Genomic DNA, 25,461 nt, shown 5'->3' with positions numbered 1-25,461 from the left:
GAAAGTAACTGTACTCAAGTGCTGTGTAATGTAAGTACCATTGTGTATTTTTACTTTACTGGAGTGTTTCCAATGTTCAATACTTTTATACTTTTTTATACTTTTACTCCACAACAACTATATAAAAACTTAAGTTACTGGTTACTTTGTAGATTTCAATTGTTATTACAAAACCTACATTAATCACTTTTGTTTCCATTTTGTATACATTTTTGACATATGATAACTTGTGAAACGGGACGTTATTTTTGGTGCTTTAAGTACATTTTGGTACCAATACTTTTGAATTCCGAGTATTTCTACATTGCCGTATTGATACTTTGACTTAAGTAAAAAAAAATTGTGTACTTCTTCCACCATCTGATCCTATACTTACAGGAAGCCCTCTGGGACCAGAAGGTCCAGGGATCCCGATCTCTCCCTCCAGACCCCTGCCTCCCTGTGGGCCGTGAAGCCCCTCGTGTCCCGGCTGGCCCGGTCTGCCTTCTGCACCTGTAGCACCTCTGTGGCCCTTCACCCCACCCTGAAGATCAAACAGAAAACAGCTTCACACATCACCGGCCCAGGATATATATTGAGCTAGAACCATATTAAAAATTGTGTGAGAGTTGCAGGGCTGACACTCTCTGGGTTGTAGAGGTCGAAAGATGTTACTACAATACCTCTCCTTTGAGTCCCTGGATCCCAGGAGGTCCCTGTAAGACAAAGCCAGAGCAAAGACAGGGTTATGCCTGATTTATAATCGTTGTTACGCAGAAAATTGACGATCTTGTAGATCGCTCTGCTATTCTCGGCATGCGACACGGAGCATAAATAAGGCAGTACTGTTCTTAAAACACCTAAAATGTGTAGAGTAAAATGAAAAGAGTAACAATGAATAACCTGTGAAATGTAAAGACTCATCCAACAGATCTGTTTTGGTGTTGAAACCCAAGCAATACTAGATGTGGGATAAGGCTAAATTAAACTACAGTAAATGTATTGAAATATATTTCTGGTGAGCAAACATCTCGTTGAACTAACAATGATTCCTAGAGACCATTTCACTTTATGGCAAACAATATTATATAATATTATGCATTTATTGTCCGGCTCAAAGTGTCATGTCTCACAAGATACAATAATAAATAATTGTGTTCCCTTTAGTTGTTCTGGGGGTATTTGTGATAGCATATTTGAACATACAGTACGTTAAATTGTCCTCTGCATCTTTTATTAGGAGCGAAGGGGAAGTGCCATCAATACAATTCCCCAGGGATCAGTTAGGCATTAAGTGTCTTTTGCTCAGGGACACTTCAACGGGCGGACCGGGGGTGAACCGACCTTCTGATTACCAAATGGCTCTCTACCCTGTCAGCCCCAGTTCTCATCTCTCTCTCTCTCATTCAGCTGCAAAAAAAAAAAATCCTAATCGATGGTCTCTACAGTACATTCTAGGAAGGTTGGTTTGCACACCACTGGGAATTGTGTTCCTATAGAAGAGCCACTGCGTCTACAACAAGTGAAGAGAGGAAATGTGTGTGTTCTGGAGAGAAGAGACCTGAGGGAACCTGACGAAATGTGTGTGTTCTGGAGAGAAGAGACCTGAGGGAACCTGACGGGCCCTGCGGCAATATCATACCTGGTCTCCCTTGACGCCTGCATCTCCTGTTTGACCTGGATCTCCCTGGTGAAACACAGAGGTTTATACAAGTTAATAGACATCTGTAAAGAGGGAATCACTGCAGAGCAGTGGTGGACAGTAACACAGTACAGTTACTGGAGTAAATGGCGCATTTAAATAGCACCTAGGGCTGGGTGGTATGACTTCAAATCAATATTATGCTTATTTCAAACTTTTGCCCTGATTTACGATGAATGAATTCTGTCTTATATGACGCAATAATAAGATGACCTTTGGTATGGTATTTTCTATAGAGAAAATACGTCCGTGCCCCAGGGGTAGCATAAGTGACGTCAGGACTTCACTACTCTATTGTCCAGCTCTAATGGCACCTTTATCCAAAGTGCTTTGCAATGCACAATATGCAAGGCACCAACCTGCTCATCAGGAGCAGTTAGGAGTTCAGTGTCTTGCTCAAGGACACTTTGACTCTAACCCAGGGTGAGCTGAGGATCAACCTGGGAACCTTCTGATTCCCAAGCGGCTGCTCTAGCCCCTGAGGCACTGCCGCCCTGTAGTACTGTACTTAAGTACGTTTTTTGAGTAGCTGTACCTTCACTTGAGTATTTGTTCTTTTGGAAGCTTATGACTTTCACCCCAGTACATTTCAAAGACAAATATTGTACTTTTGACTCAACACCGTTTCTAGGGAGGGACCCCTCGGGCTAAAATACATACAAAAAATACATTATTACTTAACCACTTAAGCCCTATTTCAAACATAGTTAAAATGTGTTGGATCTACAAGCTCACAACACATCACATTGTGAGCTTGTAGCTTGTTTCATTATTTGCGGAAAGGTCGAAGGCCGCTTACCTCACTCCCCTTCGGTCCTATTGGGCCCAAGGCGCCCTATAGCAAACACAAGAAGAACATAGGTCAATATTTCACTGAAGTGTTCATGTTCATAAAATAATATGAAACTCTTAAAATAAGAGATCCTTGATCTCGGTCACCTGCTCTCCTTTCTGTCCAGTGTGTCCCTTTATTCCTTTGAGTCCAGTGTCGCCTTTCTCCCCTTTGTCACCCTGTAGAGTAGATGCAGCAAAAACTCACTGTACGTGTCACATGGTAAATGGCGCATCTAAAGAGCACCTTTATCCAAAGTGCTTTATAATGTGCATTACATTCACACACGCACGCACGCACGCCGATGGTGGAGGCAACCAAGCACGGCACCAACCTACAGGCAGTTAAGGGGTTAAGTGTTTTGCTAAAGGACACTTAGGCACACACCCAGGAAAAGCTGTGTGTGTGTGTGTGTGTGTGTGTGTGTGTGTGTGTGTGTGTGTGTGTGTGTGTGTGTGTGTGTGTGTGTGTGTGTGTGTGTGTGTGTGTGTGTGTGTGTGTGTGTGTGTGTGTGTGTGTGTGTGTGTGTGTGTGTGTGTGTTTATGCATTACTGTCCTTGACTTTATGGGGCCATTTTTCTGGCCCATGTGAGAAAATGGTCATTTTTATGGTTAAGTAATATTATTTGAGTTATGTAGTTATCCTTACACCGAGGGAGCAATTTTCTCTGTGTTGTATGTGTCATGATTACATTCACACAGAATGTGAATATTTCACAACATTAAGCAACATAATTAGTAATCTTTTCTGAAACAAAGTACTTTTTTTCCTCTTTTCTCTTTACAGCGAATAAAGTAATCAACCTGTCGGAATGAGGCATCAAGTGTGTGTGTGCGTGCGTGCGTGCGTGCGTGCGTGCGTGCGTGCGTGCGTGCGTGCGTGCGTGCGTGCGTGCGTGCGTGCGTGCGTGCGTGCGTGGGTGGGAACTTAAAGGGTCTACACCATAAATTTTTTTTTTTAGGTTTTTAGTATTTTTTGGGCTCCCCAGTGTCTCTTGTACCCCAAAAAATATTTTTTTTTAACATTCAGTCATTCATTCTCATTTCAGAGATTTTCAGAATGGGCGTGTCTGAACAGGCCATTTCAGAATGTGCAATGCAAGTGATGTCACTTGCATTGCCATTGCATTGATGCTGGCCAGACAGAATTGCTCAGTAGCCCCCCCCTGCCCAAGAGGACGTTTTGGTATTGCAGCTGAAAGTGCTGTATAAGCCAGAGACAATTGACTTGGGATGAGTATATCTGAGTGATGATTTAGGCTCAAACCTTTTGAAAAAGGTTTGAGGGACATACACCATATGATATTAAATATCAAATATTTTTTTAAATTCATGGTGTAGATCCTTTAAATAAAGCAACAAATACTGACCTCAATTCCCGGTGGACCACCAGGTCCGACTGGTCCCTGCTTTCCTGTTTCACCCTAAAAAATGTACAGCAGAGACAAAACATATAACCACAGCTCAGTATAACGGACATGATGGAACCACTTCACGCTGAAATAAAATAACCTAGTACTCACAGTTGAACCCTTGACTCCTTGGATGCCATCTTCTCCATCGCCTCCGTCTTCACCCTAATAGACACAGTAGAGAAATGTCTCAGGGATGTAACGGTTCTGTGCTGAACAGGTACAAAGGTGCCGGTATACACAGTGAGTGCATCAAGTAAGTGCATCTCACTGTTTTCCATAATTCAAGACATTTGACAAAAACTGAACAAAATAACTATGACAGGGGGATTCTCACAGCTTTTCCAGGAAGTCCCACAGGTCCGACGAGTCCCTCGTCGCCAGTATCACCCTAAAATCAAACAATTAGTGAGTTGATGTTTTCTTAATACAGTACACCTGGTTTTCCGCTTCACTTGATGAACACCAGGAGCTCTTTTCTATGAATGTTCACCCCCAGAATATAGGGATGCTAAGGGTTCAACGTAACATGGTCTAACAGTTTATACAGTTAGACCAAAATCCAGATGAAACAGCATTTGTGTCTAACCACTAACTAGTGGATACTCATGATGTATTTATGAGTGAAACAGGACAGGCAGGCATAATATAATTTTGGGACGGATGGGATTTGAATGTTGAAGATTGGGTGTGTCATAAAAACTGTTTGAAGCTGAAGATTGATTAATGGGTGGATGTTGTGATATTATTGGATGGAACTGGATGGCTCAAGCCTATGTAAACACACTTCATTTTGTTGGAAGACAAAATTACCTTTGGACCAATAGCTCCCACTAGCCCCTGCTTCCCTGGCAGTCCCTAAGAGGGGAAAAGTGAAAATAGACAAACAAATGACTGTGTTATTGTTTTGTGAAGACTGTGTTGATTCAAGGCCCAACCAAACATCAACAAGACTTCACTTCCATTCATCTGTTGTTGCTATGATAACTGAACTCCATCCAAGGGATCATCAATATAAAGGTTTATCTGATGTTATCATATCTTATCAACCAGCACCAGAAATAACAACGTGTGTATCAGCACGGCTCATATCAGAGAGAACTGTTACTAAGAAAAGAGCTTCCATCTCCTGACATCCGCTCTTTATATCAGCACTGACACATTTGGAATGACCAACTATATTTCATCTGGAAAATGCCCTCTTCCTAGAAGAAAAAAAAAGGAAATGACAGAGTAATTATATGCTCTGAGAGGACTGTGAGATGAATGGATGGGCTGTATTTCGTTGCTGTCGGTTCGGGCAGAAACCTTGTATCTCCTTTTTTCATATTTTTGTTAGTTTTTTCTAAATTAAAGGCCTGCTTCGTGGTACAAGAGCGTCGCACAAGAGTAGCAGAAAGTACCAGCTCACAGTGCGTCGCAACGTGTTGTGAGCTTGTAGACTCATTAAAAACTTTTTTTGTTTAAGTAAAAGTAAAAGTGGTTAAGTCTGATTGTGGTGACACGTTTTGAGCTTGTAGATCTGCTACATTTGCTACTTTTGAATTTGAATCCTGAAAAGTAACTGTTTTGGACATACAGTACAAGGTTTCCGTCCGACGGAGACGGTTTTCTCTCTGTGTTTCTCTTGTCTACTGTCCCTCCCTAGTCACAGCCTCTAACCTGAATGACCTTGCCGTCATCACTAGATGATATTGGATCAGCCCCCCCCCCCTGCATCGACTGCTTGTTTACCGTTAAATGTTTTATGAAACCATGCTGCTGCATGTGTAGTCTAAGAGGATAGCTTCTGTCCTATTGATTTTTCCTAGCCTTTGCACACACACACACACACGCACACGCACACGCACACACACACACACACACACACACACACACACACACACAGACACACACACACACACACACACACACACACACACACACACACACACACACACACACAGAAAGTTGGATCGTTTGAAAACTGTCTGTGATAAAGTTTTGATTACTCAGAGACTGCACCCATGACTGAATATACAGATACTGTAGATTGACCTTTATTGATCCAGAGGAAGTTGACATAACAGTGCCGCAATTAAGGTCGAAATAAAGATAGAGGTTAAGAGTGATGAATACGTACAGAAAGTAGTAGTCAGTAATACCAGTTAAAAATGATAAAAATAAAACAATCAAATAAAACACATAAAAGGCCATCTGTGCTTGTGTTGGTCAGGTTTGCATAATGTATGAGCCATTAGCATGAAAGAGGCATAAGAATGGTGTACATCACCAGTAAACTGGGCATATAAATAGACTTAAAGACTGGCCTGGCTGGCTGTCTGCACCTGGACTGACTGGGTTAGCATATTAGGCGTGAACCATTTTGCAGTTATAAAGATAACCTGTACTAGGACAATGCAGCCACAAAAACAACTCGAACAATTTGCTTCTCGGAGCGCAGGTCTCTCCGCCAGGCCAGGTTACCTACCCAGGGCCTGCAAACTTTGGAAATCTGCAAACTCAGAATTTCGGAATCATTCGGAATGGAATATGAAAACTGATACTGAAGACTGATACATCTTCCAGATGATCACGTGACTACAGCAATAATGTGTACCAAATGGTGTGAGTTTTGGAGAAATTCTTTTTATGAGTAGTTGCAAAAATTGTGTTAAAAAAAAGAAGGGGGGAACGCAAAATGGCAACAAATCGAATGCCGCTCAGAAGTGAAAGTACGAAGTCCCTGGCCTTCGGCCGTTCGGCCTGGCGGAGACTATAATAATTTTGTCTTTGCCCTTTATGATATGCTTTGTCATTGTACCACACACACAGTACGGTACGTGAAATATGTCCTCTGCATTTACCCATCCTATTAAGAGCAGTGGAGAAGGGCCATTAATACAGCACTGTGTCCGGGGAGCAGTTTGGGGGTTAAGTGTCTTTCTCAGGGACATTATTATCAACCAGGGACCTTCTGATCACCACACGGCCTCTCTCTACACATTCAGCTATGGCCGCCCATAACTGAACCGCACAATGTATCGGTTCAATGCAACACAACGGAGTGAATGTATTGTGTCTCTCTCTCTCCTTGGCGTTAAGGTCAAGAGCACACACATGACAATGACACACACATGACAATGACACAGATGAATGAAATGGGACTCACAGGAATTCCAACTATCCCCCTTATACCGATGGCACCAGAAACGCCAGCTTCTCCCTGCAAGATAGAGAGTATAATCATGCACACAGTCAATGTGTTAATGTCCTACCTATCACATACAGTACTGTACATTATGTTTTTTACTTAGTAGTGGGGTGTGATTGCGGCCCTATGCTCCATCTAGGAGCCTACAGGAATAAGTCAAGTAAGTCAAGTCAAAAGTAGCAGTAGCCTGTATTCAAAAATGTACTTGATTACAAGTAAAAAGGTATTGGCATCAAAATGTACTTAAAGTATGTGAGTAAAGGTACTTAGTTACTTTACACCAATGGCTGTCATCAAAATCACAATGAGAAACTGTGACAGATTATCATCATAATGGTACACACACACACACACACACACACACACACACACACACACACACACACACACACACACACACACACACACACACACACACACACACACACACACACACACACACACACACACACACACACACACACACACACACACACACACACACACACACACACACACACACACAAACAGGCGCGCGCGCACCCACGCACGAACACACACACTGCACACACACACGACTGATGGCTAGCTTGTAAACATGAGTCATGGACAAAAGCATGTACACAGTGGATCTGTAGGAACTAGTTTTTTTCATTTATATGCATGAAATTGAGCACACACACACTCACCTTGCCACCATCCGCACCATTGGCCCCATCCAAGCCGTCCGCACCAGGTTCCCCCTGTGACATCACAACATTCACTCATTCAAATTGTATATTAACACTTAAAGAACCATTTTCCAAAATTGGGTAAATAGCCGATCTACACGCTCACAATGGTGAGCTTGTAGATTAAGCAGAATCAGTTGAACTACTTTCAACCTGTCATCCCTATGTTGGCCATGTCATACATTAGGCACACATTTAAAACCTTGAATCGATTATTTTCACTGTACGTCAACGACGGTTATTAGGTAGCCTATATTCCTCAATTGTTTTAGAGATATAAGGGTATTTAGTTTTAAGTCACGTTGGAAGAGCTTCCATGAGTATGCTGCACGAATCTTTCCAAGGTCAGACCTGACTGGAGGCAGCTGAGGAAACAGACAGCCACTGGAGACAGTTGATTCACCGCAACACAGAAATCATCTCTGTCAGGCAGACAGACACCTTGCATCTCAATATTTCCTCATTTTATTTTTCATAAATGAACACTGAATTTGATACATAGTCGTGTTTTTAGAAGAAGCCGATGCACACCTCAAAGGTTGATGACAGGTGCGTAGGACAAAAAGTGCATATGTTCACAAGGGGATCGCTGATAATGACATCAAATGCACACTGTCTGGAACTTGCAAAAAAAAGTCTGGAACTTGCAAAAACAATAAAGAGCACATTTTGTTCCAGACAGTGTGCGGGTCCTTTTCTTTGATGTCATTATCAGAGATCCCCTTCTGTACATATACATAGTCGTATGACAGAGTTATGCAAAAGTAGCAAAATAAACAACCTGCAAGCTCAAGAGCTTGTGACTAAATAATAACTAATAACTAATCTGCTACATTGGAACACAGTTTTTTGGGGGGGGTGGGGGTTTCCTGAAAAGCAACAGTTTTGACGTTTTCCACCTGACACCGACGATATATGATGGCTGATTAACAATTTAATTGTGTGGCTTTTAGGGCTTTGTAAACAAAGGTTGCATGGGTCAGATTATGACAAAAACTTAAATACACAAAGAAATGACAATTTCCATTTACCACAACACTTTCTCAACAACAATTATGACGATTATCATCTCAAATAATTGCGATTAGATGATTATGTAATAATTATGACAGGCCTAACTGACCAGGACTTTAATATAGATGTACTGACACCAATGACTATTAACTGCAGTCCGTTGCTATGATATACATAACATCATGTACAAGAAGATCTGTCATTCGTTACTTACAGTCTCTCCCTTGTCACCGACAACGCCCTGCTCTCCTTGAGGTCCTTGAGCTCCCTGTTGATGAAATGTATATAAGGTCACCCATCAAACCAATCAGTTTAACCACTTAAACCCCAGCATCCGTATTGTGGGGAAAGGTTTTGTCAGAAAAAGCTTTCCCCACAATAACAGAAAACATAAAATACACTAGTATAGAGCCCTGAGGCACTCTGCTCAACCATATGGGGTTTTTAAGTGGTTAATAGGGAAGAAGGCGTGTCAATAAGGAAGGTGTGTAAATAACATAATAATCGATGAATACTTTATCCCTATTTTTGGGGGCAAATCATTATACAGGTATAATGCCAGATATGTAGGTGAAACGTTTCTAAAATGTTAAAAAAAATTCAATCTAGAAGCTCACGCGTTGTGAGCTTGTAGATTACTTTCACTATTTCACATTGTTTTGTGACAAAGAATAAAATAAATAAATGTATTCATGAATTCATCAATCAATTAGTTTAGTTTTTAAAAACAATGCTTCTCGATTATTCAATTGATCAAAAAAGTAATCGATAGAATAATCGGTAAGAAAACGGATAGTTGCAGCCCTAATTGAAAGTAGGGCTATAAGTTTAGATATGGGTGAAGGGGGGGGGGGGGGCACACTCACGTCGTCACCCTTGGGTCCCTCCAAACCCAGGCGTCCTCTGATGCCCTCCACACCCTGACGAAGGAAATGGAAAGCATGTCAACAAATTGCATCAGTGGGCACAGCAATTATGGAAAAACAATCTTCTGCCCAGGAGAGCTGCATGGTTATCAATAACAATCTGTCCATTCCTTCTTCTGAGAGAGCAAATTGAAAACGGCAGACGATACAGAGGTGATCTTCCCATTGAGACCTGAGGCCAGAAGATACAGAGGTGATCTTCCCATTGAGACTCTAAAAAACGCCTTCTAACAGTTTTCTGAAACACTTTAGAGAAGTGTCAGTGTTCGATAAAGAAATGTTTTCTCAGCCTCTGTAGCAGATGAAATGACACCAGTGATGGAATAAGTAGTACTCCCATTTACTTAAGTAAAAATATTAATAGGCCTACTGCATTGTAGATATACTCTGTTACAAGTAGAAGTTCCGTATTCAAAATGTACTTGAGTAAAAGTACAAAAGCAATATCAAAATATCTTGTAGTGAATTATTAAGAACTGTTTTAATTGGGACATGTCTATGATTTTCATGTTGCCATAATATGGCAACCGTAACCGCTTTAGAAAATCAATAAGCCACGCGAGATCTCAGTTGACCTTTATTTCATAATAGCTAAGAGGGTCGGAGGCACTCCGCTGACGCGTCGTGCCTCATTACGCCTCTCAGCCATTATAAAATACAAGGTAAACTGAGACCTCTTGTGGCTTATGGCTTTAATAATTGTAGTGGAGTAAAAGTACAATATTTTGTACTTTTGTGAGATGTAGTGGGGTAGAAGTAAATATGAAAATTGTATACTGAAAAAAGTAAAAATACCTAAAAAATGTACTTGAATACATTTCTTGGGTAAAGTTTGGGTTACTTTACACCATTGAAGACGTATAGGTATAGGTATAGGTTACAACAGGTCTAAATGCGTTAATTGTGATTGTGATTGCTTACAGGAGCTCCAGGCGGTCCGGTAGGTCCTGGGATGCCATTGAAACCAGGAGGACCCTGTGTAAGACAGAAAAATACTCCATTAGTATGAAAGCACAGCTGTACAACTTCGGTATGTGTAACATTCAAAGTTGCAATCCTTAACTTATTTTAGTGACTAACACATTTTAATCACTGTGTATGGTAGAACTGTGTTTCTCAAACATTTTCATGTCATGTATTTGGCCATGTATTTTATCCCAGGGAACCCCATACAAGATTTGTGTTGAATGTTTCCAAAAATATTCAAAATGTAGCTAATTCTTTTCAAGATATGTTGAAAATAGCGGATCTACAAGCTCATACAACGCGTCACAGTGCGACGTGTCGGGAGCTTGTACAGTAGATTGGCTATTTAAGTGGTTAAACTGATTTCGATGCTGTATTCATTCATTGGAACACTCAAGGACCCCCTGGGTTCCCCAGACCCCACTTTTAAAACCACAGTGCATATCTCCCATGGCCAAAAGGGAACTGTGACGAAAGTGACGGGTTGCGGCTTTAATTTCTGTGCTTTCAATACTCACTCTATCTCCCTTCTCTCCATGGGTACCAGGGAATCCAATTGGCCCCCTTTGACCCTAGAAATACATAACAGAGATGTAATCATTAACACGCATATCGTCGCAGAAACCTCCTATCTCTCCTATTTTTTTCAGTAAATGATCATAGTACAGTGTCAAACAAAAGTAACAAAAGTATCAAAAATAGCAGATCTGCAAGCTCAGCTTGTAGATATGCTATTTTTGAATTTGACATAGTTTTGGATATATGAGGTTGTCACCCCACAGCAACGAGGTAAACACACACTGCATATTGTTGCTGTTGGGCAAAAACCTTGGATCTCCATAATATCTCTTTGGGTTTCTTTCTTTTTTCCATGACAGAGACGATATACAGTAAACAAAGAGAAGTCCTTACATCATCTCCCATGCGTCCAGTGGGACCCTCTGCACCAGCTGCTCCCGCGTCTCCCTGCAGATCAATAAAACAGGAACAAATCAATTAAGCTGGAAACGACAAGAGACGGTCAAATCCCTGTACAAGATGTCCATGTGATGTTCTCCTGTTACCACAAGTGACTGAATGGCATTTTGTGTACTTTGTGTGTCTCTAAATTTGTGTTATACTCCATGGAAAAAATACAGGACAAATCCGTAGGGCTCTTAAAACTGTTGTTTGTTTTTAGTGAGATATTGCAGTTGCAATAATAGGCTGCTTTTGGTGCTCGGGTGGCACATTGGAAAAGTAGCTGCCCACCGGAGTCTAGGGGGGTTCGAATCCACCGCGGTGCATCCGGCTTTGTCGAGCGTCTGTAAGAACACAATGGGCCCGTGTGTGGGGAGTAAATAATTGGCATGATGACTAAATTGGGGAGAAAACGGGGTAAACAGTACACACACGCACACGCACGTGCACACGCACGTGCACACGCACACACGCACGTGCACACGCACACGCACACACAGACACACACAAATAACAGGCTACTTTTTCTGTAGTTATGAAAAAGGAAGCATAGCTTATAACAGAAAAAAAACGAATATGCATTTAGCCAAATTTCTTCCTCAGAGCTCTCTGCGTTCCAGCAGTAAACGCTGAGGGGTGTTCAACATTTATAGATAGTACCAGTGTATGAGTATGAGTGTGTTTTCTATCCGGAAACATTCTTTTAAAGATTTTTATCCTCAAAGCGCTCCGAGGAAGGCTTATTGCCAAAACCAGCAAGCAGTTTATTTTTTGAGCCAAATAAATAAGTGTAAATGTGAGTGTTTGATCCCCTTTGACTCGCAGCTTGAGAAGTGTTATACCCTTGTCATATCTCTCGTAATATGTTTACTGGAGTTGGTTGGTATAGCACTCCACTGAGAATCCTACTTTTAAACGCAACCTCTTTTTAAAAACTCAATACTGCTGTATTTTAACAACTAATTTAGTTGAGTTCTATATGACTGTGACAGATTGAGTATGGACGAGACGACAGCAGGGTATTGGGCCAATGTTCTCTTTTATATCGGGTTGTTTACAGACGGCTGCTTGCCATGCCTTAGGTACAACGTCTAGTCGGTGTCACTGCACAGAAATACAACGCAGATAAAAAATGAATAAACCTGTCATGACAGGCAGGTTATTTTTCCCTCATGTGTGGCGATGGCTGACTCATCCTGTGTGAGTCAATTAGCTCAAACAGTTGTGTCATCACACCTCTCCCACATTTCTGTGTGTCACACTGTCACACTGTGTCACACATTCCGAGAACTGAAAAACCACAAATATCTGTATCCGTCAGTCCGCTGGACTGAGGAGGACGCACACATCCTCCATGCGGGAGTTTGCATGCATCGGCTTCTTTCGGATTCTCAGCTTCCCTGCCAAAAATCCCAGAATGCACTTCACACCAACCCAGCTGCAAGCTCAAGCAAACTTTGGGTGAACGTTCTACCCAAGTTAAAGGACGACTTCACCCAATTAATGCTCATGATAAAATGGCCCTCCCGCCTACCAGTGACATCATGGATAGGCAGGTTTTGCTTTTTTTTAAAACAAGATTTCACATTTTGAATATAGATTTGTATTAACGCGAAAGCCTGCAGTTTCTATTAGATTGGATTCCCCATCGATGATGTCACTGGTAGGTGGGTTTCTGAACTGTCCACAGCCCTCCTCTGAGACACTAGTCTGGGAGACTTCGCCTCAGAGCCTGGACAGCAGGGGCGCGGCCACTGCGTTCGGATTCAAATCAACAGCCGATGAAGAAAAGGGGGCGGGATCCACATGCAGTGGGTGTTGCATGTAAATAGGAGCGACGGGAAGCAATTTCTCCTTGAGAAATTGCGGCCGCCATTGTTGTGTACTGCTGTTTGCCTCTCGTCGGACTGTTTAGACGAGTTGCACAGCTCTCAGACCGGTAAGAGGCGTGTCCGCTCAGATTCTGAGCGTAAGTTACATCCCGCCCACAAATACCAGGGCTCTGGCCCAGAAGTTTCCTCGCCCCTCCCGTTTGTATGCGAGAGCTGGCGAAAACTTCAGGGAACTCAGATTACTGAGACACAGACCAAGTAGACAAATATTACCATATTATAATGAAAATTAGCGAGGACTAATTATATGAAGTTGAGTTGAAAATGGGTCCTTTAACTTGAGGACGATGTTCCATGGGGCCATTGTGGTCTTTGATCTAAAAGTGACAACTACACTATAGCAGCAAAATGAACACATTACCAATTATCAACTGATAATTGGTAACATTTAAATTGTGCTTCCGGCTTAACCACATTATCACAAAATTAAACAACATTACATCAATACCAATGATATCATCATCACAATTATTGCATTCAAAAAGGACAAATTATCGTCGCTGTCGGGTGGAAACCTCACATATCCAAAACTTCAAGCATGATTCCAATTCAGATATAGCAAAAAAAGATTTGTGTGGCAATGTATGACGTATGAGTATGGCTTTAATTTACAAAAAAATAAAAACATAAACATTTAAATATGGAGATATGAGGTTTCTGCCCGACATGCATCGACTTTCTGTGTACCTTCTCTCCTGCTTCTCCATTTTTGCCAGGCTCCCCAAGCAAGCCTTTGTGTCCCTGTCGGAAAAGCAAAGCCATTAGCAGGTAATTTAAATTATTATCTCGCTCATTATCGGGCATATTAGCAGCCATTAGTGGCTGTAGTGGCCATTAATTGTCACTGTAGAATAAGTTTATTTAAACAAGACAGACCCCAGAGGCCACCAGACAGAGGTGGAAGATATTTTTACTTAGGTAAAAGTGCCAATACCACGATGTAGAAATACTCTGTTACAAATAACAGTCCGGTATTCAAAATGTACTTGAGTACAAAAGTATTCACATTAACACATAGTTAAAGGTAGGGTAAGTGATATTTTTGGGTTAAAACAAAAAGTAATTTGTTAAAAGGTTAAAGCACTATATTCTGATAGTAATCATTGCTATAGAGTGTTTGTTCAGTAACAGGAGTCTCCCCGTCTCTCCAGCTCTTTAATAAACAGAAAATACATTTTCTGGTAGGTGTCAAAATCTCAGCCAATCAGGAGAAAGTACCCATTTTTAAGCTTCATTTTTATAGTGTTCCAGTTCTAATTTTGCCTGCTCATTTCTTAGTGTCATCACTTGCAATTTCACTTGTTTAATATATATCCTGATTGAGTTATCTATCCTGATTGGATAAAATAGGAAATGAAACTGAAACTGAAACAAAAATGCATTTTCTGTTTTATAAAGAGCTGGAGAGACATGGAGACTCCTTATATGGACAGGACACTCTATAGTAACGAGCACTATCAGAACATAGACCCATTTTGCAATTATTTGAATAATTGCAAATCACTTACCCTACCTTTAAGTCCTGAAAGTAAACATACACATTTTGCAGAATGTCCCATTTCACAAGTTTCCAAATGTAAAAAAAATAATGCTTTGAAAATAGCAGATCTACAAGCTCACAATGCGTTGCTTTGCGACGCGTTGTGAGCTTGTAAATTGGCTATTTTCAAGTATGCATAGGGCTGAAGTGGTTAATATATGTTTTGTAATAATAATCAAAATCTACAAATTAACTAGTATTAACTAAACTAAACTAGTCAAATAATTGTAGTGGAGTAAAAAAGTATAACATTTGCCCATGTAGTGGAGTAGAAGTAAAAGTACTGACAAACACTCCAGTAAAACACTCCAAGTAAAAAATCCTCAAAAGTGTACTCAAGTACGGTACTTGAGTAAATGTACTTAGTCACTTTACACCACTGCTCTCACCTTCATTCCAGGTAGGCCATGGTTTCCCTGAGGTCCAGCAGGACAGAGGGCAGGACACTGCAAACCGGTAGGAGAGCAACAGTTTTAAAAAAAATAATAATAATGCAAACATTTGTGATATGACACGTTGTGAACTTGTAAATATGTTTTTTTAATGGCATAACACTGTTTAATCAATTTGTTGATGAATAAAAAAACGTTAAAGTGTGAAATGCACCTCTCGATTATAAGATTATAGTCGAAAAAGTATTCAATAGAATAATCACTAGGGAAATAGTCGATAGTTGTAGCCCTACAAACAGAGACAGACAGACAGACAGACAGACAGACAGACAGACAGACAGACAGACAGACAGACAGACAGACAGACAGACAGACAGACAGACAGACAGACAGACAGACAGACAGACAGACAGACAGACAGACAGACAGACAGACAGACAGACAGACAGACAGACAGACAGACAGACAGTCAGACGGTCCCATCCTCATTTTGAGTAGCAGTTCACAGCTGCCACTGTAAGGTGACACACATTCACAGCCACAGTGACAGAGTGACAGAGAGAGAGAGGAGATGACAGTACAAAGTAACACACTCACAGGTTCCCCACTCCCCTCAGCGTTGCCAGCACCCGGTGGACCCTAAAAGACAAGCAGAGTGACATCTAAAAACACACGCAAGGGTTTAGATGTCCCCACAAACCAGTGGTTTCTCAACCTGTGGGTCAGGACCACCAGAGGAGACCCCACATGATTTTGGGGGTTTCAAGCAGTGCTCGTCTGAACCACGGAGGGCACCCAGATGTCCAAAACAGTGCAAAATCCTGAGAGTAACTCTGAAAGGGTCTTTCAGAGTTGAATTACATTTTTTTTTCCTCAATGACTTGGATGTACAACAATGTCACCAAAATAATGTATAGCACCTCCTGATCATTGCGTAACCCTGACACTCAAAATGCAATAGTATTTGCATCAACACTGGACAGACATGTTCATGATGTATCTCTTTCATCTACATTATATAGTATTGGTTGTTTTGCTTGCTTATTAATTAATACATTTATTATGAATTGATAATGAATTAATAATTAGTTATTTTTTTACAAACACAATGCTCATTGAACAACAGTATTTTGCATACAATGATTTCCCAAATGAACAACTGTGGCAAAGCGAATGGGAAATGTACATAACCAAGTTGCTCTGGACTAGAATGTCAATGAAAAATGAGAGTTGTAGCTTCTGTATATGACTTCTGTATATGACAACTGCATTTAGCATTTTGTTATGCCTCTTTTTGTCTTCTTGTCTTAACCAGGGGCGGATTAACCCTTCGTGGTGCCCGGTGCTTGGACCCGGTTTGGTGCCCACCGCCCCCGTTTTGTCAACGGGAGGGGGGGGGGGGTGCTGCGCGGAAGAAAAGAACGCTCTAAATTCGCAGTTTTTCGCCCCCCCAAAGGTCGATGCCCTGTGCTTTCAGCACCTCAAGCCTGTTGGATAAGTCAAAGATTTTTCCAAAATAGCCAAAGAAATCTGAAATCTAAAATGATGTGTTCCCGGATTGAATGGGTTAATTAGTTTTTCTGTGTCATGGTCTTGTTCTTTATTCTGACCTTGTGCGGCACTTGTAAACGTGCTTTATAAATAAAGTTTGAGTCGAGTAGTGTTTCGCATTCTGTGTGCATTCGCAATGAGAAGTGAAATAGTGTGGGCGGGGGTTTGATGCAGTGTCAAGAGAACGAGGTTAGAGTTTCAAGAAATGCATCCAAGCGACTGAGAGAAACAGTAACAATCAGGACTTTACACTATAGTGAGTGAAGGTGAGAAAAGAGGACACCCGAGACAATATAAATGACAAAGGAAAATCAATAGGAAGTGGCTCAATCCAAACATCTAAAAACAAAGACAGCTGGTTGTTGGATGCAATCCTTACCGCAGGCCCTGCAGGTCCTGCTTGGCCTGGGAGTCCTGGGAGTCCGAGTCCACCTCTGGGCCCGGGCGCACCCTGCCAGAACCACAGATATACACACACACACACACACACACACACACACACACACACACACACACGAGAGAACAGTGTTAATTTAACTTCAGAGAAGTTAAATTAACCCCCCAGGGGTCCTTGAGAGGATTCCAGGGGTTCCACAGCTAAATTATTGATATTTAGGAACCAAACACCCTTACAGATCTGTAACTCAGAGAGTGCACAAATGGAACCAAATGTTGTGGGTGGGAGAGGGTGAGCAAGCTAACTGTATCTGTGCGTGTGTATTGTGTGTTGTGTGTTGTGTATTTGTATTGTATGTAATGTTTTACTTATGTGTATAGGACCCGCTCTAGAAGGAGATGCTGCATCTCAAGAGGCTATCCTCTCCTCTCAATCCATTCTGACCCACTTCTGACCCTCCGTGGTCTAATGTGTACCAAACTGTGGGTCCTTAAGTTTGAGAACCACTGAATTGGAACAAGACTGTCGCAACTTTCGGTAGAAATACTGACTGACAACACATACACGGTAAAGTCCTCAGTGTTCATTTTAAGCTGCAATCCATAATACATGTGTCTCCCACATGAGAGACCAGAATTTTACCGCTCAGTCAGTACTACTTGTCAACCAGTAGGTGGCATACCTACCTGACACCAGGGTCTACATTTCTCAATGGACTTGTTGTATTGTATTGTATTGTATTGTATTGTATTGTATTGTATTGTATTGTATTGTATTGTATTGTATTGTATTGTATTGTATTGTATTGTATTGTATTGTATTGTATTGTATTGTATTGTATTGTATTGTATTGTATTGTATTGTCTATCCTCTTAAACCCCAGGATCCGTATTCTGCGGAAAACGTTGGCAGAAAATAGCAGATGTAAAAGCTTCCATTGCATCACATTGTTTGTTGTGAGCTGGTATATCAGCTAAGATACTTAGTGTCGAGCAAAAACAGAAGAGTCACTAGTATAGAGCCTTGAGGGACTCCGATCAACCAAGTAAATTGTTCAAGTGGCTATACAGATTGGTTCAAATAACTTTAACTCCAAGAGTACACAAATGGAACCAAATGGTTCCGTTTTCTACACAAGTGAAATTAACACTGTACATGGAAAACTTGAATTAATCTGAATTAAGAGCTCTGACCTCAGGCCCGATGTTTCCCTCATCTCCTGGTGTTCCTGCTTTCCCGGCTGGTCCCTGCCAGAGAGAGAGAGAGAGAGAGAGAGAGAGAGAGAGAGAGAGAGAGAGAGAGAGAGAGGAGAGAGAGATACACAGTGGTCAGTACAGAGCAGTCATCTACAACACAGTATCATCAGCATACAGTGTGTTTATGGTCATTTAGCACCCGGTTTTAGAGAAGAGCGATATACAGCATGCTGGTGTGTTGAATACATACAGGAGGGCCTTCACTTTCTGGTCCCTGTGAGGAGAGAGAGAGGGGGGGTGGGGGGGCACATACTTAGATATAGAACTTGACAAGTTTCACATAAATCAGACAGTACAGTATACAGCATATAGTCATTGTCATTGGTTCGCTCTCGTTGGCTGCTGGTACATCCTACTAAAGTAAAGACACAGTCCATAGTCTACTTACAGGAGAGCCTGGTGGACCAGGAAAACCAGGAAGTCCCTGTTGATCAGATCAACACAGATCAGTAACATTGTTGTCCCTCAAAGAGGATAATTATGAAATGTTTCATCATCATAGCTTTAACGTGGTCTTTGTAACAGCAACTCACTCTCTCTCCTACGCCGCCCCTTGGACCCATTGGTCCAGACATGCCCTGAATCAACCAGGAGAAAATACTCAATCAAATCAAGTTCTCACAACTTGTCACTTCACAATAGAAATATGCAGAGTAGCTTATGTGTGAAAACATAAATTCTGTGTGCGTATGTGTGTGTGCGTGTGCGTGTGTGTGTGCGTGTGTGTGTGTGTGTGTGTGCGCGTGCGTGTGCGTGCGTGTGTGTGTGACAGATAGTGGGTGAAGTCATGTCCTACAGAGGATCCGGGCATGCCGGGCAGGCCCCTCTGACCAGGAAGACCGATCTCTCCCTGTTCGCCTTTGCTGCCCTGGGAAACAGACACAACAAACACCAAAACACATTAATCTCCCTCCTGCATCGCACTGCATCGCACCACGCGCACACATACACACACACACACACACACACACACACACACACACACACACACACACACACACACACACACACACACACACACACACACACACACACACACACACACACACACACACACAGTTGCTAAGATACAGCGTGACAGGCGCTGTCAACGATTAATCAATCGAAGGTGTGCAGTCCTCACCGGCGGCGAGATCAACAACAACCATCGGGCTCATGCAATATATACCAAAGGTTCTCAATGTGGGGCCCGGGGACCCCCAGGGGTCCTTGAGGGGATTCCAGGGGGTCCCCAGCTAAACGATTGATAGTTAGGAACCAAACGTATACATTTCAGGATTTCATTAACTCTCAGAGTTGAATGAACACTGAGGATTTTACAGTATAGGGCGATGTCCCATGGATAAGAATCTTATCAAATGGGGGTCTGTATACTAATCAAACTGGGGGGCATTGAAATAAAAAAAGGTTGAGAATTAATTCAAATTAGTAAAATCACTGTAACATACACACACACAACGCCAGGCTCATGCTATAGCGTCACAGAGTGAAATATGTAATGGCACGCTTCACAGCTTAAAGGGTAAGACCACTTTGGTAGAGGTTTGGGTTGTGTATTTACCTTGCCATGATGTAACTCCAAAGGTGGACAAGAAATCAAAAATAATTGCTCCATTGATTAGAAATTGATAATTCAAAATTTGCTCCTCATTGACTTACATTGTACGGTAAAACAGCTCTCAAAGTCACTCTTTTAGCACATAAATGAACACAAACAAAGCTGATTCAGACAATATAGAACATCACCAAACCCAGTACTGTTTTTTTTTAAAAATAAAAATGTTAACTTCCTGCTGATTTTACTATTTGAAGATCCGGATCCGGATCCGGATCCGCAAATCCAGTCCGGGTTTTCTTCTTAATAAAAATAGCAAAATCAACAGGAAGTTAACATTTTTATATAAAAAAAAAACAGTACTGGGTTTGGTGATGTTCTATATTGTCTGAATCAACTTTGTTTGCGTTTGTTTAGGTGCTAAAAGAGTGACTTTGAGAGCTGTTTTACCGTACAATGTAAGTCAATGAGGAGCATATTTTGAATTATCAATTTCTAATCAATGGAGCAATTATTTTTTATTTCTTGTCCACCTTTGGAGTTACATCATGGCAAGGTAAATACACAACCCAAACCTCTACCAAAGTGGTCTTGCCCTTTAATGGCATTGTTGAGCGATTCAGCTGATACTTACGAGGGATCCTGAACTGCCAGGTGACCCTGGAAGACCCTATAGAGAGAAGTGCAGACCACTTGGCGTCAATGAGGTTCAGACAAGCTGAGTAACAGCATACTGAAGTAGTGCATTAACCACTTGAACGCTATACCGTCCCAGTTCTGGGTTAAACATTCTGTGAAAATAGCAGATCTAAAGCTCACAGGTTGTGAACTTGTAGAAAGGCTATTTTCGGCGAAGATTATTCAGTTGTAGAGCGAAAACCAGAGGGGCCTAGTATAGAGCCGTGCGGGACTCCAGTCAACTAAGGATGGTGGTTAAAGTCATACTGTGTAACATTCATCTTGGTAGTGTTTTTGGAGACACCTCTTGTAGCTCCATGGTCATTACAGTGTTTGTCTATATGGAAGCACCACTCAATTTGTATTTATTTATTAACGTTATAAAGCATAAATAAATACATTTACAGGGTTTTTTTCCAGGGGCTGACACTCGCGCCAAACAGAGATGATAAAAAAAAAGTCTAAGTATAGAAGATTATTATGAAATGTAATCCTGTACGTTCTTTTTTATTACAGAGAACACACTTACGTCCCTCCCGTCTCTGCCGTCTTCTCCTTGGGGCCCTCGGGGGCCCTCTGGACCCGAGGCACCCGGGGGTCCTTGAATGGTCTTCTCTGGCTGAGAGAGGAGACAACCAATCAGAATGCTGGACACAGAGGAAAAGGATTCTTACAGTTCTGCTGTAATCTATTAGAGCTATCACATGACGGAACTCATTGCTATATCACAAACATAAACACACAAGACCCACTTTGAAGAAAAAGTGAAAAGAGCGTACAGTAAGCCTTAGATTAAGGATGGGACGAAATTACATGTCACGATTATTGTGGCAAAAATAATTGCTATTAACGATAGTATCGCGCTAATCAAAAGATGCTTCCAACTTAAAAAGTCACTTTTGTTAACCACTTTGAACCCCCAGCATCCCTATTCTGGGGGAATACGTTCGCCAAAAAAATTCGATCTACAAGCTCACAACGCATTGCGTTGCAATGCTATTTTTGGCGAATCGATAGTGTGAAATAAGAGCGTACCAAATGCGCTCTTTACAGGTCTGTTTTATCAAGTATAGAGGGGCTTAAGTGGTACTGAATTTGGAGCTCAACAAAAGCTAATTAATCCTAGTGTATGACGGAGGACAATTTCATGATAAATTAAAATCTCTGCAATACGATTATTGTGAGCGTTTTTTTTATCACGATAATAAGGATTATCGTCCCATCCATATAGCTTAGATCCTCAGGTAGGGCTCTCCTGGTAGTCCCTATAAGTATCGCCTCATTCCCTGGGGAGATCGAGCTTTTGCAATCCGGCCACCCAGGCTTTGGAATGCCCTGCCTGAGGACCTGAGGCTAACAAAATCAGTGTCTTCTTTTAAATCACTTTTGAAAACACACTTTTTTTGTTAAGGCCTTTTGTTACTGGTTTTGCCTTTTTTATCAGTTATATTGTGTTATAATTGTGTTTATTCTCTGTTGTCCTCGTTTGAATTATTTTTCCCATTGATTTCATTTGCTGTTTTAATTCTTATAGTTATCATGCTGCTCTTTTACTTTGTTCTGTAAAGCAATTTGTAACCTTGTTTGGAAAAGCTCTATAGAAATAAATCCATTAACATTAAATGTTTTGATTGTACCCAACTTTGTTTTAGTTTTATTCTTTCTATTCTTTATTTCTCATGTACAGAACTTTTGTCTTTTTATTGTATTCTATTATGCAAGAACAAGGATGATTGTACAGTGACAATGAATACATTACAACTATACAAATGTTTTGTTGAAATGTTTTTCTGTTTCGGTCCCCAGGAAGACTGGCTTTTGTCATAGCTAAAACTAATGGGCGTCCTAATAAACAATAAACAATAAGTAGTCATCACTAAGGAGTGCAGAGATAATTGTGCAATAATACTATTATTAACAATACATTTGCTTCATGAGGGCTGTGGGCAATGACACATTACCAAGTGTCACTTGGTTTTTGACACACATTGTCTGTTGAGCTGGGAGGACATTTGTCCATTAGTGTCAGCCTCACATCATATTACCCATATGCAGTGGTGGAAAGTAACATTTACTCAAGTACTGTACATTTTGAGGTATTTTTACTTTACTGGAGTATTTCCAATTTTCAATACTTTTACTTCTACCCCAACATCTCAGAGGCAAATATTGTACTTTTTACTAAACTACAATTATTTGAAAACTTTGTGCAAATAGTGCACTTTTTGATAGAAGCATAACACTTTCATCATAGTTGAATAATGTTTATTTTCAGATGTGGAGGGAAGTAACATTTGACCTCTGAGGACCGTGAGAGGTCAAGTCCAAATTGCCTTGAACTTAATGTAAGCAGCACAGAGATCTTTGACTGAACTTTCTACTTTGGGTCATTCCAGGCAAACTGCCAACAAAATGTGTCTGTCCCAGAGCAAGACACTTTAATCCCTAAATGCTCCCCCCTCCGTGCTCCTCTGTTGGCAGCACTCAGTTGGGTGAAGCTGAAAAACAGAATGTCCCCCACGGGATGAAATAGGTCTTATTAATTAAGAACAATGCAATGGAGAAAAGTTCTAGTGGGGATAGCTGGACTGACTTAGCCTGACACTCAGCCTGAATTTTCATTTCGTTTTACTCCATTATTCAGTCTGAAAGCCCTCTCAGAGTGCAGCCGTTTTCTGAGATGGGGGCATGGCCAAAGGGGGACTCTTTGGCGATTGGTTCATGGTGTATTATCCCGATCCCGATTGGGTCGGGTAGATTTTCACCTGAGAAAACCCCGCCTTCGACACCACCAGACTCTGAATGCGAGGCTATCGATTCAGGGGCTTGAGCCAGGCTAGGACTGACTGGCAATCCAAGAGCACTCAGACTCTGGATGATAGGAGGGGAAAATACGCTCTAGGCACAGCAGCCATTTGGGACAGAAATTGGGCCTACACTTTCACAGGTGTAACCAATGATACTAATGAAGGCTCTGTTCCATTCTGGTCAAACAAGAGTCAGGGTGCTGATATTGTGCATGTTGGCTCACTGGAAACACTAACACCAGTGGGTCTCAAAGTGTGTTCCAGGGACCCTCATGGTTCTAAATGTCCCCTTACAGTTTACGGTTTAGGCATTTAGCAGAAGCTAAAAGGTGTGTAACTCTGAGAGTGTACAAATGGAACCAAATGGACCTGTAAGGGTCCATTACGGGTCCATTTGGTTCCATTTGTACACTCTCAGAGTTATGGGGGTCCTTGAACATGAAATGGAACAGAGCCTTCATTAGTATCATTGGTAAAAACCTGTGAAGGAAGTAAGGAAGAGACCCAATTTCTTTCCAATATGGCTGCTGCGCATAGAGCCTATTGCCAAGATCACTACAGACTTTGAGCAACAAGCCATAGACCATATTCACACGGTGGCCAATTTGGAATTTAACATTGAAAGTACCACCCCGTTGCCGTGGCAACCGGGGTGGCACTTCATTGACTTAATAGCAACATGGCCGCCGTGTGAATATGGTCTATAAAGCAACAGCATGGCGCTAGTGATACATACTAGACACCATCACCATGACCATTAACCTGGGCTGGAGGAGGTTAAGACACTTGAAGGAGAATCTCAGAAGTGTGTCTCTAATTATTCCCTGTGAATATACCCTCAGAAGTCAGACTGGCACAGAAAGCGTTTGGTTTTTAAGTCTGATGGTGTCAATCCGTTTCTCTACAGTCGAATCAAGCAGCTATACAGTCTGACCTTGTGTGAGTGAAGTCTGTCTATCACAATACACAACTGCACCATTTCTGTCACAAGGACAAACACACTGACAAACTCAATAACTAAATTCACCACAGGGACAATACGAGGCGTTTATGTGCAAATGTCCACTGATTGCTTATTTTTTAGTTAATTTATACATTGACCTTGATCTAAACACATTTTCTCGAATACTGGTGATTTCAAAAGTATCCCCAAATTACTGCTCCCCAATTTAGTTGGAAATTACACCTTAAATGCTTTTCTGCACCGTTTGGCTCCAAAATGATAGTATTATGTGTTATATGGGCAATCTTGGATTTGAACTCTCACAGTCCTCGGGAGTTAAATGTGACTTCCCTCCACATCTGAAAATGTATATTATATTTACCAGCTATGGTGAAAGTTTCATGCTTTTATCAAAAAGTGCACGATTTTGTTGCTAATCCGCTTTGTTGCTATTTGTCCTGTCAACTGAATTTCAATAAGGGTCTATTTATGACAGTAAATTAAGTTAAATCACAGAGAGACTGAGCTCTGAAAATATTGAGATAGAATATCCAGTTACTTATTACTTGGTTAACATAATTGAACTGAAATCTTGAGTTGTTTAAATTAAAATATGAAAAATGAACACAAGGCACATATTAAATCTATACCTGGCAGAGGACATTGCACATACAGGAAAGACGCTAAGTCCTTGATGTGCATCTCTCTAATTACTGCAGGCAGCTCAATCTAATTTGGGCTATTTTTCCCAGACTA

The 25,461-nt window shown here is 41.3% G+C and overlaps 1 protein-coding gene across 1 annotated transcript in view; it reads right to left on the bottom strand.

The window, feature by feature from the left end:
* The window catches only part of col9a1c (collagen, type IX, alpha 1c), a gene marked incomplete at its 3' end in the record, with an annotated part of 47,528 nt that overhangs the window by 6,445 nt on the left and 15,622 nt on the right, over nucleotides 1-25,461 (bottom strand). Inside the window, exons 8-34 of the mRNA XM_080442492.1 lie at nucleotides 21,485-21,574; nucleotides 20,912-20,947; nucleotides 19,519-19,590; nucleotides 19,256-19,300; nucleotides 19,111-19,146; nucleotides 18,913-18,936; nucleotides 18,660-18,713; nucleotides 17,449-17,520; nucleotides 16,116-16,157; nucleotides 15,516-15,572; nucleotides 14,274-14,327; nucleotides 11,647-11,700; nucleotides 11,253-11,306; nucleotides 10,690-10,743; nucleotides 9,709-9,762; nucleotides 9,057-9,110; nucleotides 7,787-7,840; nucleotides 7,077-7,130; nucleotides 4,739-4,783; nucleotides 4,263-4,316; nucleotides 4,037-4,090; nucleotides 3,884-3,937; nucleotides 2,621-2,692; nucleotides 2,481-2,516; nucleotides 1,622-1,666; nucleotides 663-695; nucleotides 377-523 (exon numbers count right to left, since the gene is read on the bottom strand). Coding sequence (XP_080298618.1) covers nucleotides 377-523; nucleotides 663-695; nucleotides 1,622-1,666; nucleotides 2,481-2,516; nucleotides 2,621-2,692; nucleotides 3,884-3,937; nucleotides 4,037-4,090; nucleotides 4,263-4,316; nucleotides 4,739-4,783; nucleotides 7,077-7,130; nucleotides 7,787-7,840; nucleotides 9,057-9,110; nucleotides 9,709-9,762; nucleotides 10,690-10,743; nucleotides 11,253-11,306; nucleotides 11,647-11,700; nucleotides 14,274-14,327; nucleotides 15,516-15,572; nucleotides 16,116-16,157; nucleotides 17,449-17,520; nucleotides 18,660-18,713; nucleotides 18,913-18,936; nucleotides 19,111-19,146; nucleotides 19,256-19,300; nucleotides 19,519-19,590; nucleotides 20,912-20,947; nucleotides 21,485-21,574 — 1,500 coding nt within the window. The remainder of the gene's footprint in view (nucleotides 1-376; nucleotides 524-662; nucleotides 696-1,621; nucleotides 1,667-2,480; nucleotides 2,517-2,620; nucleotides 2,693-3,883; nucleotides 3,938-4,036; nucleotides 4,091-4,262; nucleotides 4,317-4,738; nucleotides 4,784-7,076; nucleotides 7,131-7,786; nucleotides 7,841-9,056; nucleotides 9,111-9,708; nucleotides 9,763-10,689; nucleotides 10,744-11,252; nucleotides 11,307-11,646; nucleotides 11,701-14,273; nucleotides 14,328-15,515; nucleotides 15,573-16,115; nucleotides 16,158-17,448; nucleotides 17,521-18,659; nucleotides 18,714-18,912; nucleotides 18,937-19,110; nucleotides 19,147-19,255; nucleotides 19,301-19,518; nucleotides 19,591-20,911; nucleotides 20,948-21,484; nucleotides 21,575-25,461) is intronic.

This window comes from Gymnoscopelus braueri, assembly GCF_963280865.1.
Source record: "Gymnoscopelus braueri genome assembly, chromosome: 11".
NCBI lineage: Eukaryota > Metazoa > Chordata > Actinopteri > Myctophiformes > Myctophidae > Gymnoscopelus > Gymnoscopelus braueri.
Note: the sequence above shows the minus strand (reverse complement) of the source record. Positions and strands in the feature narration are given on the sequence as shown.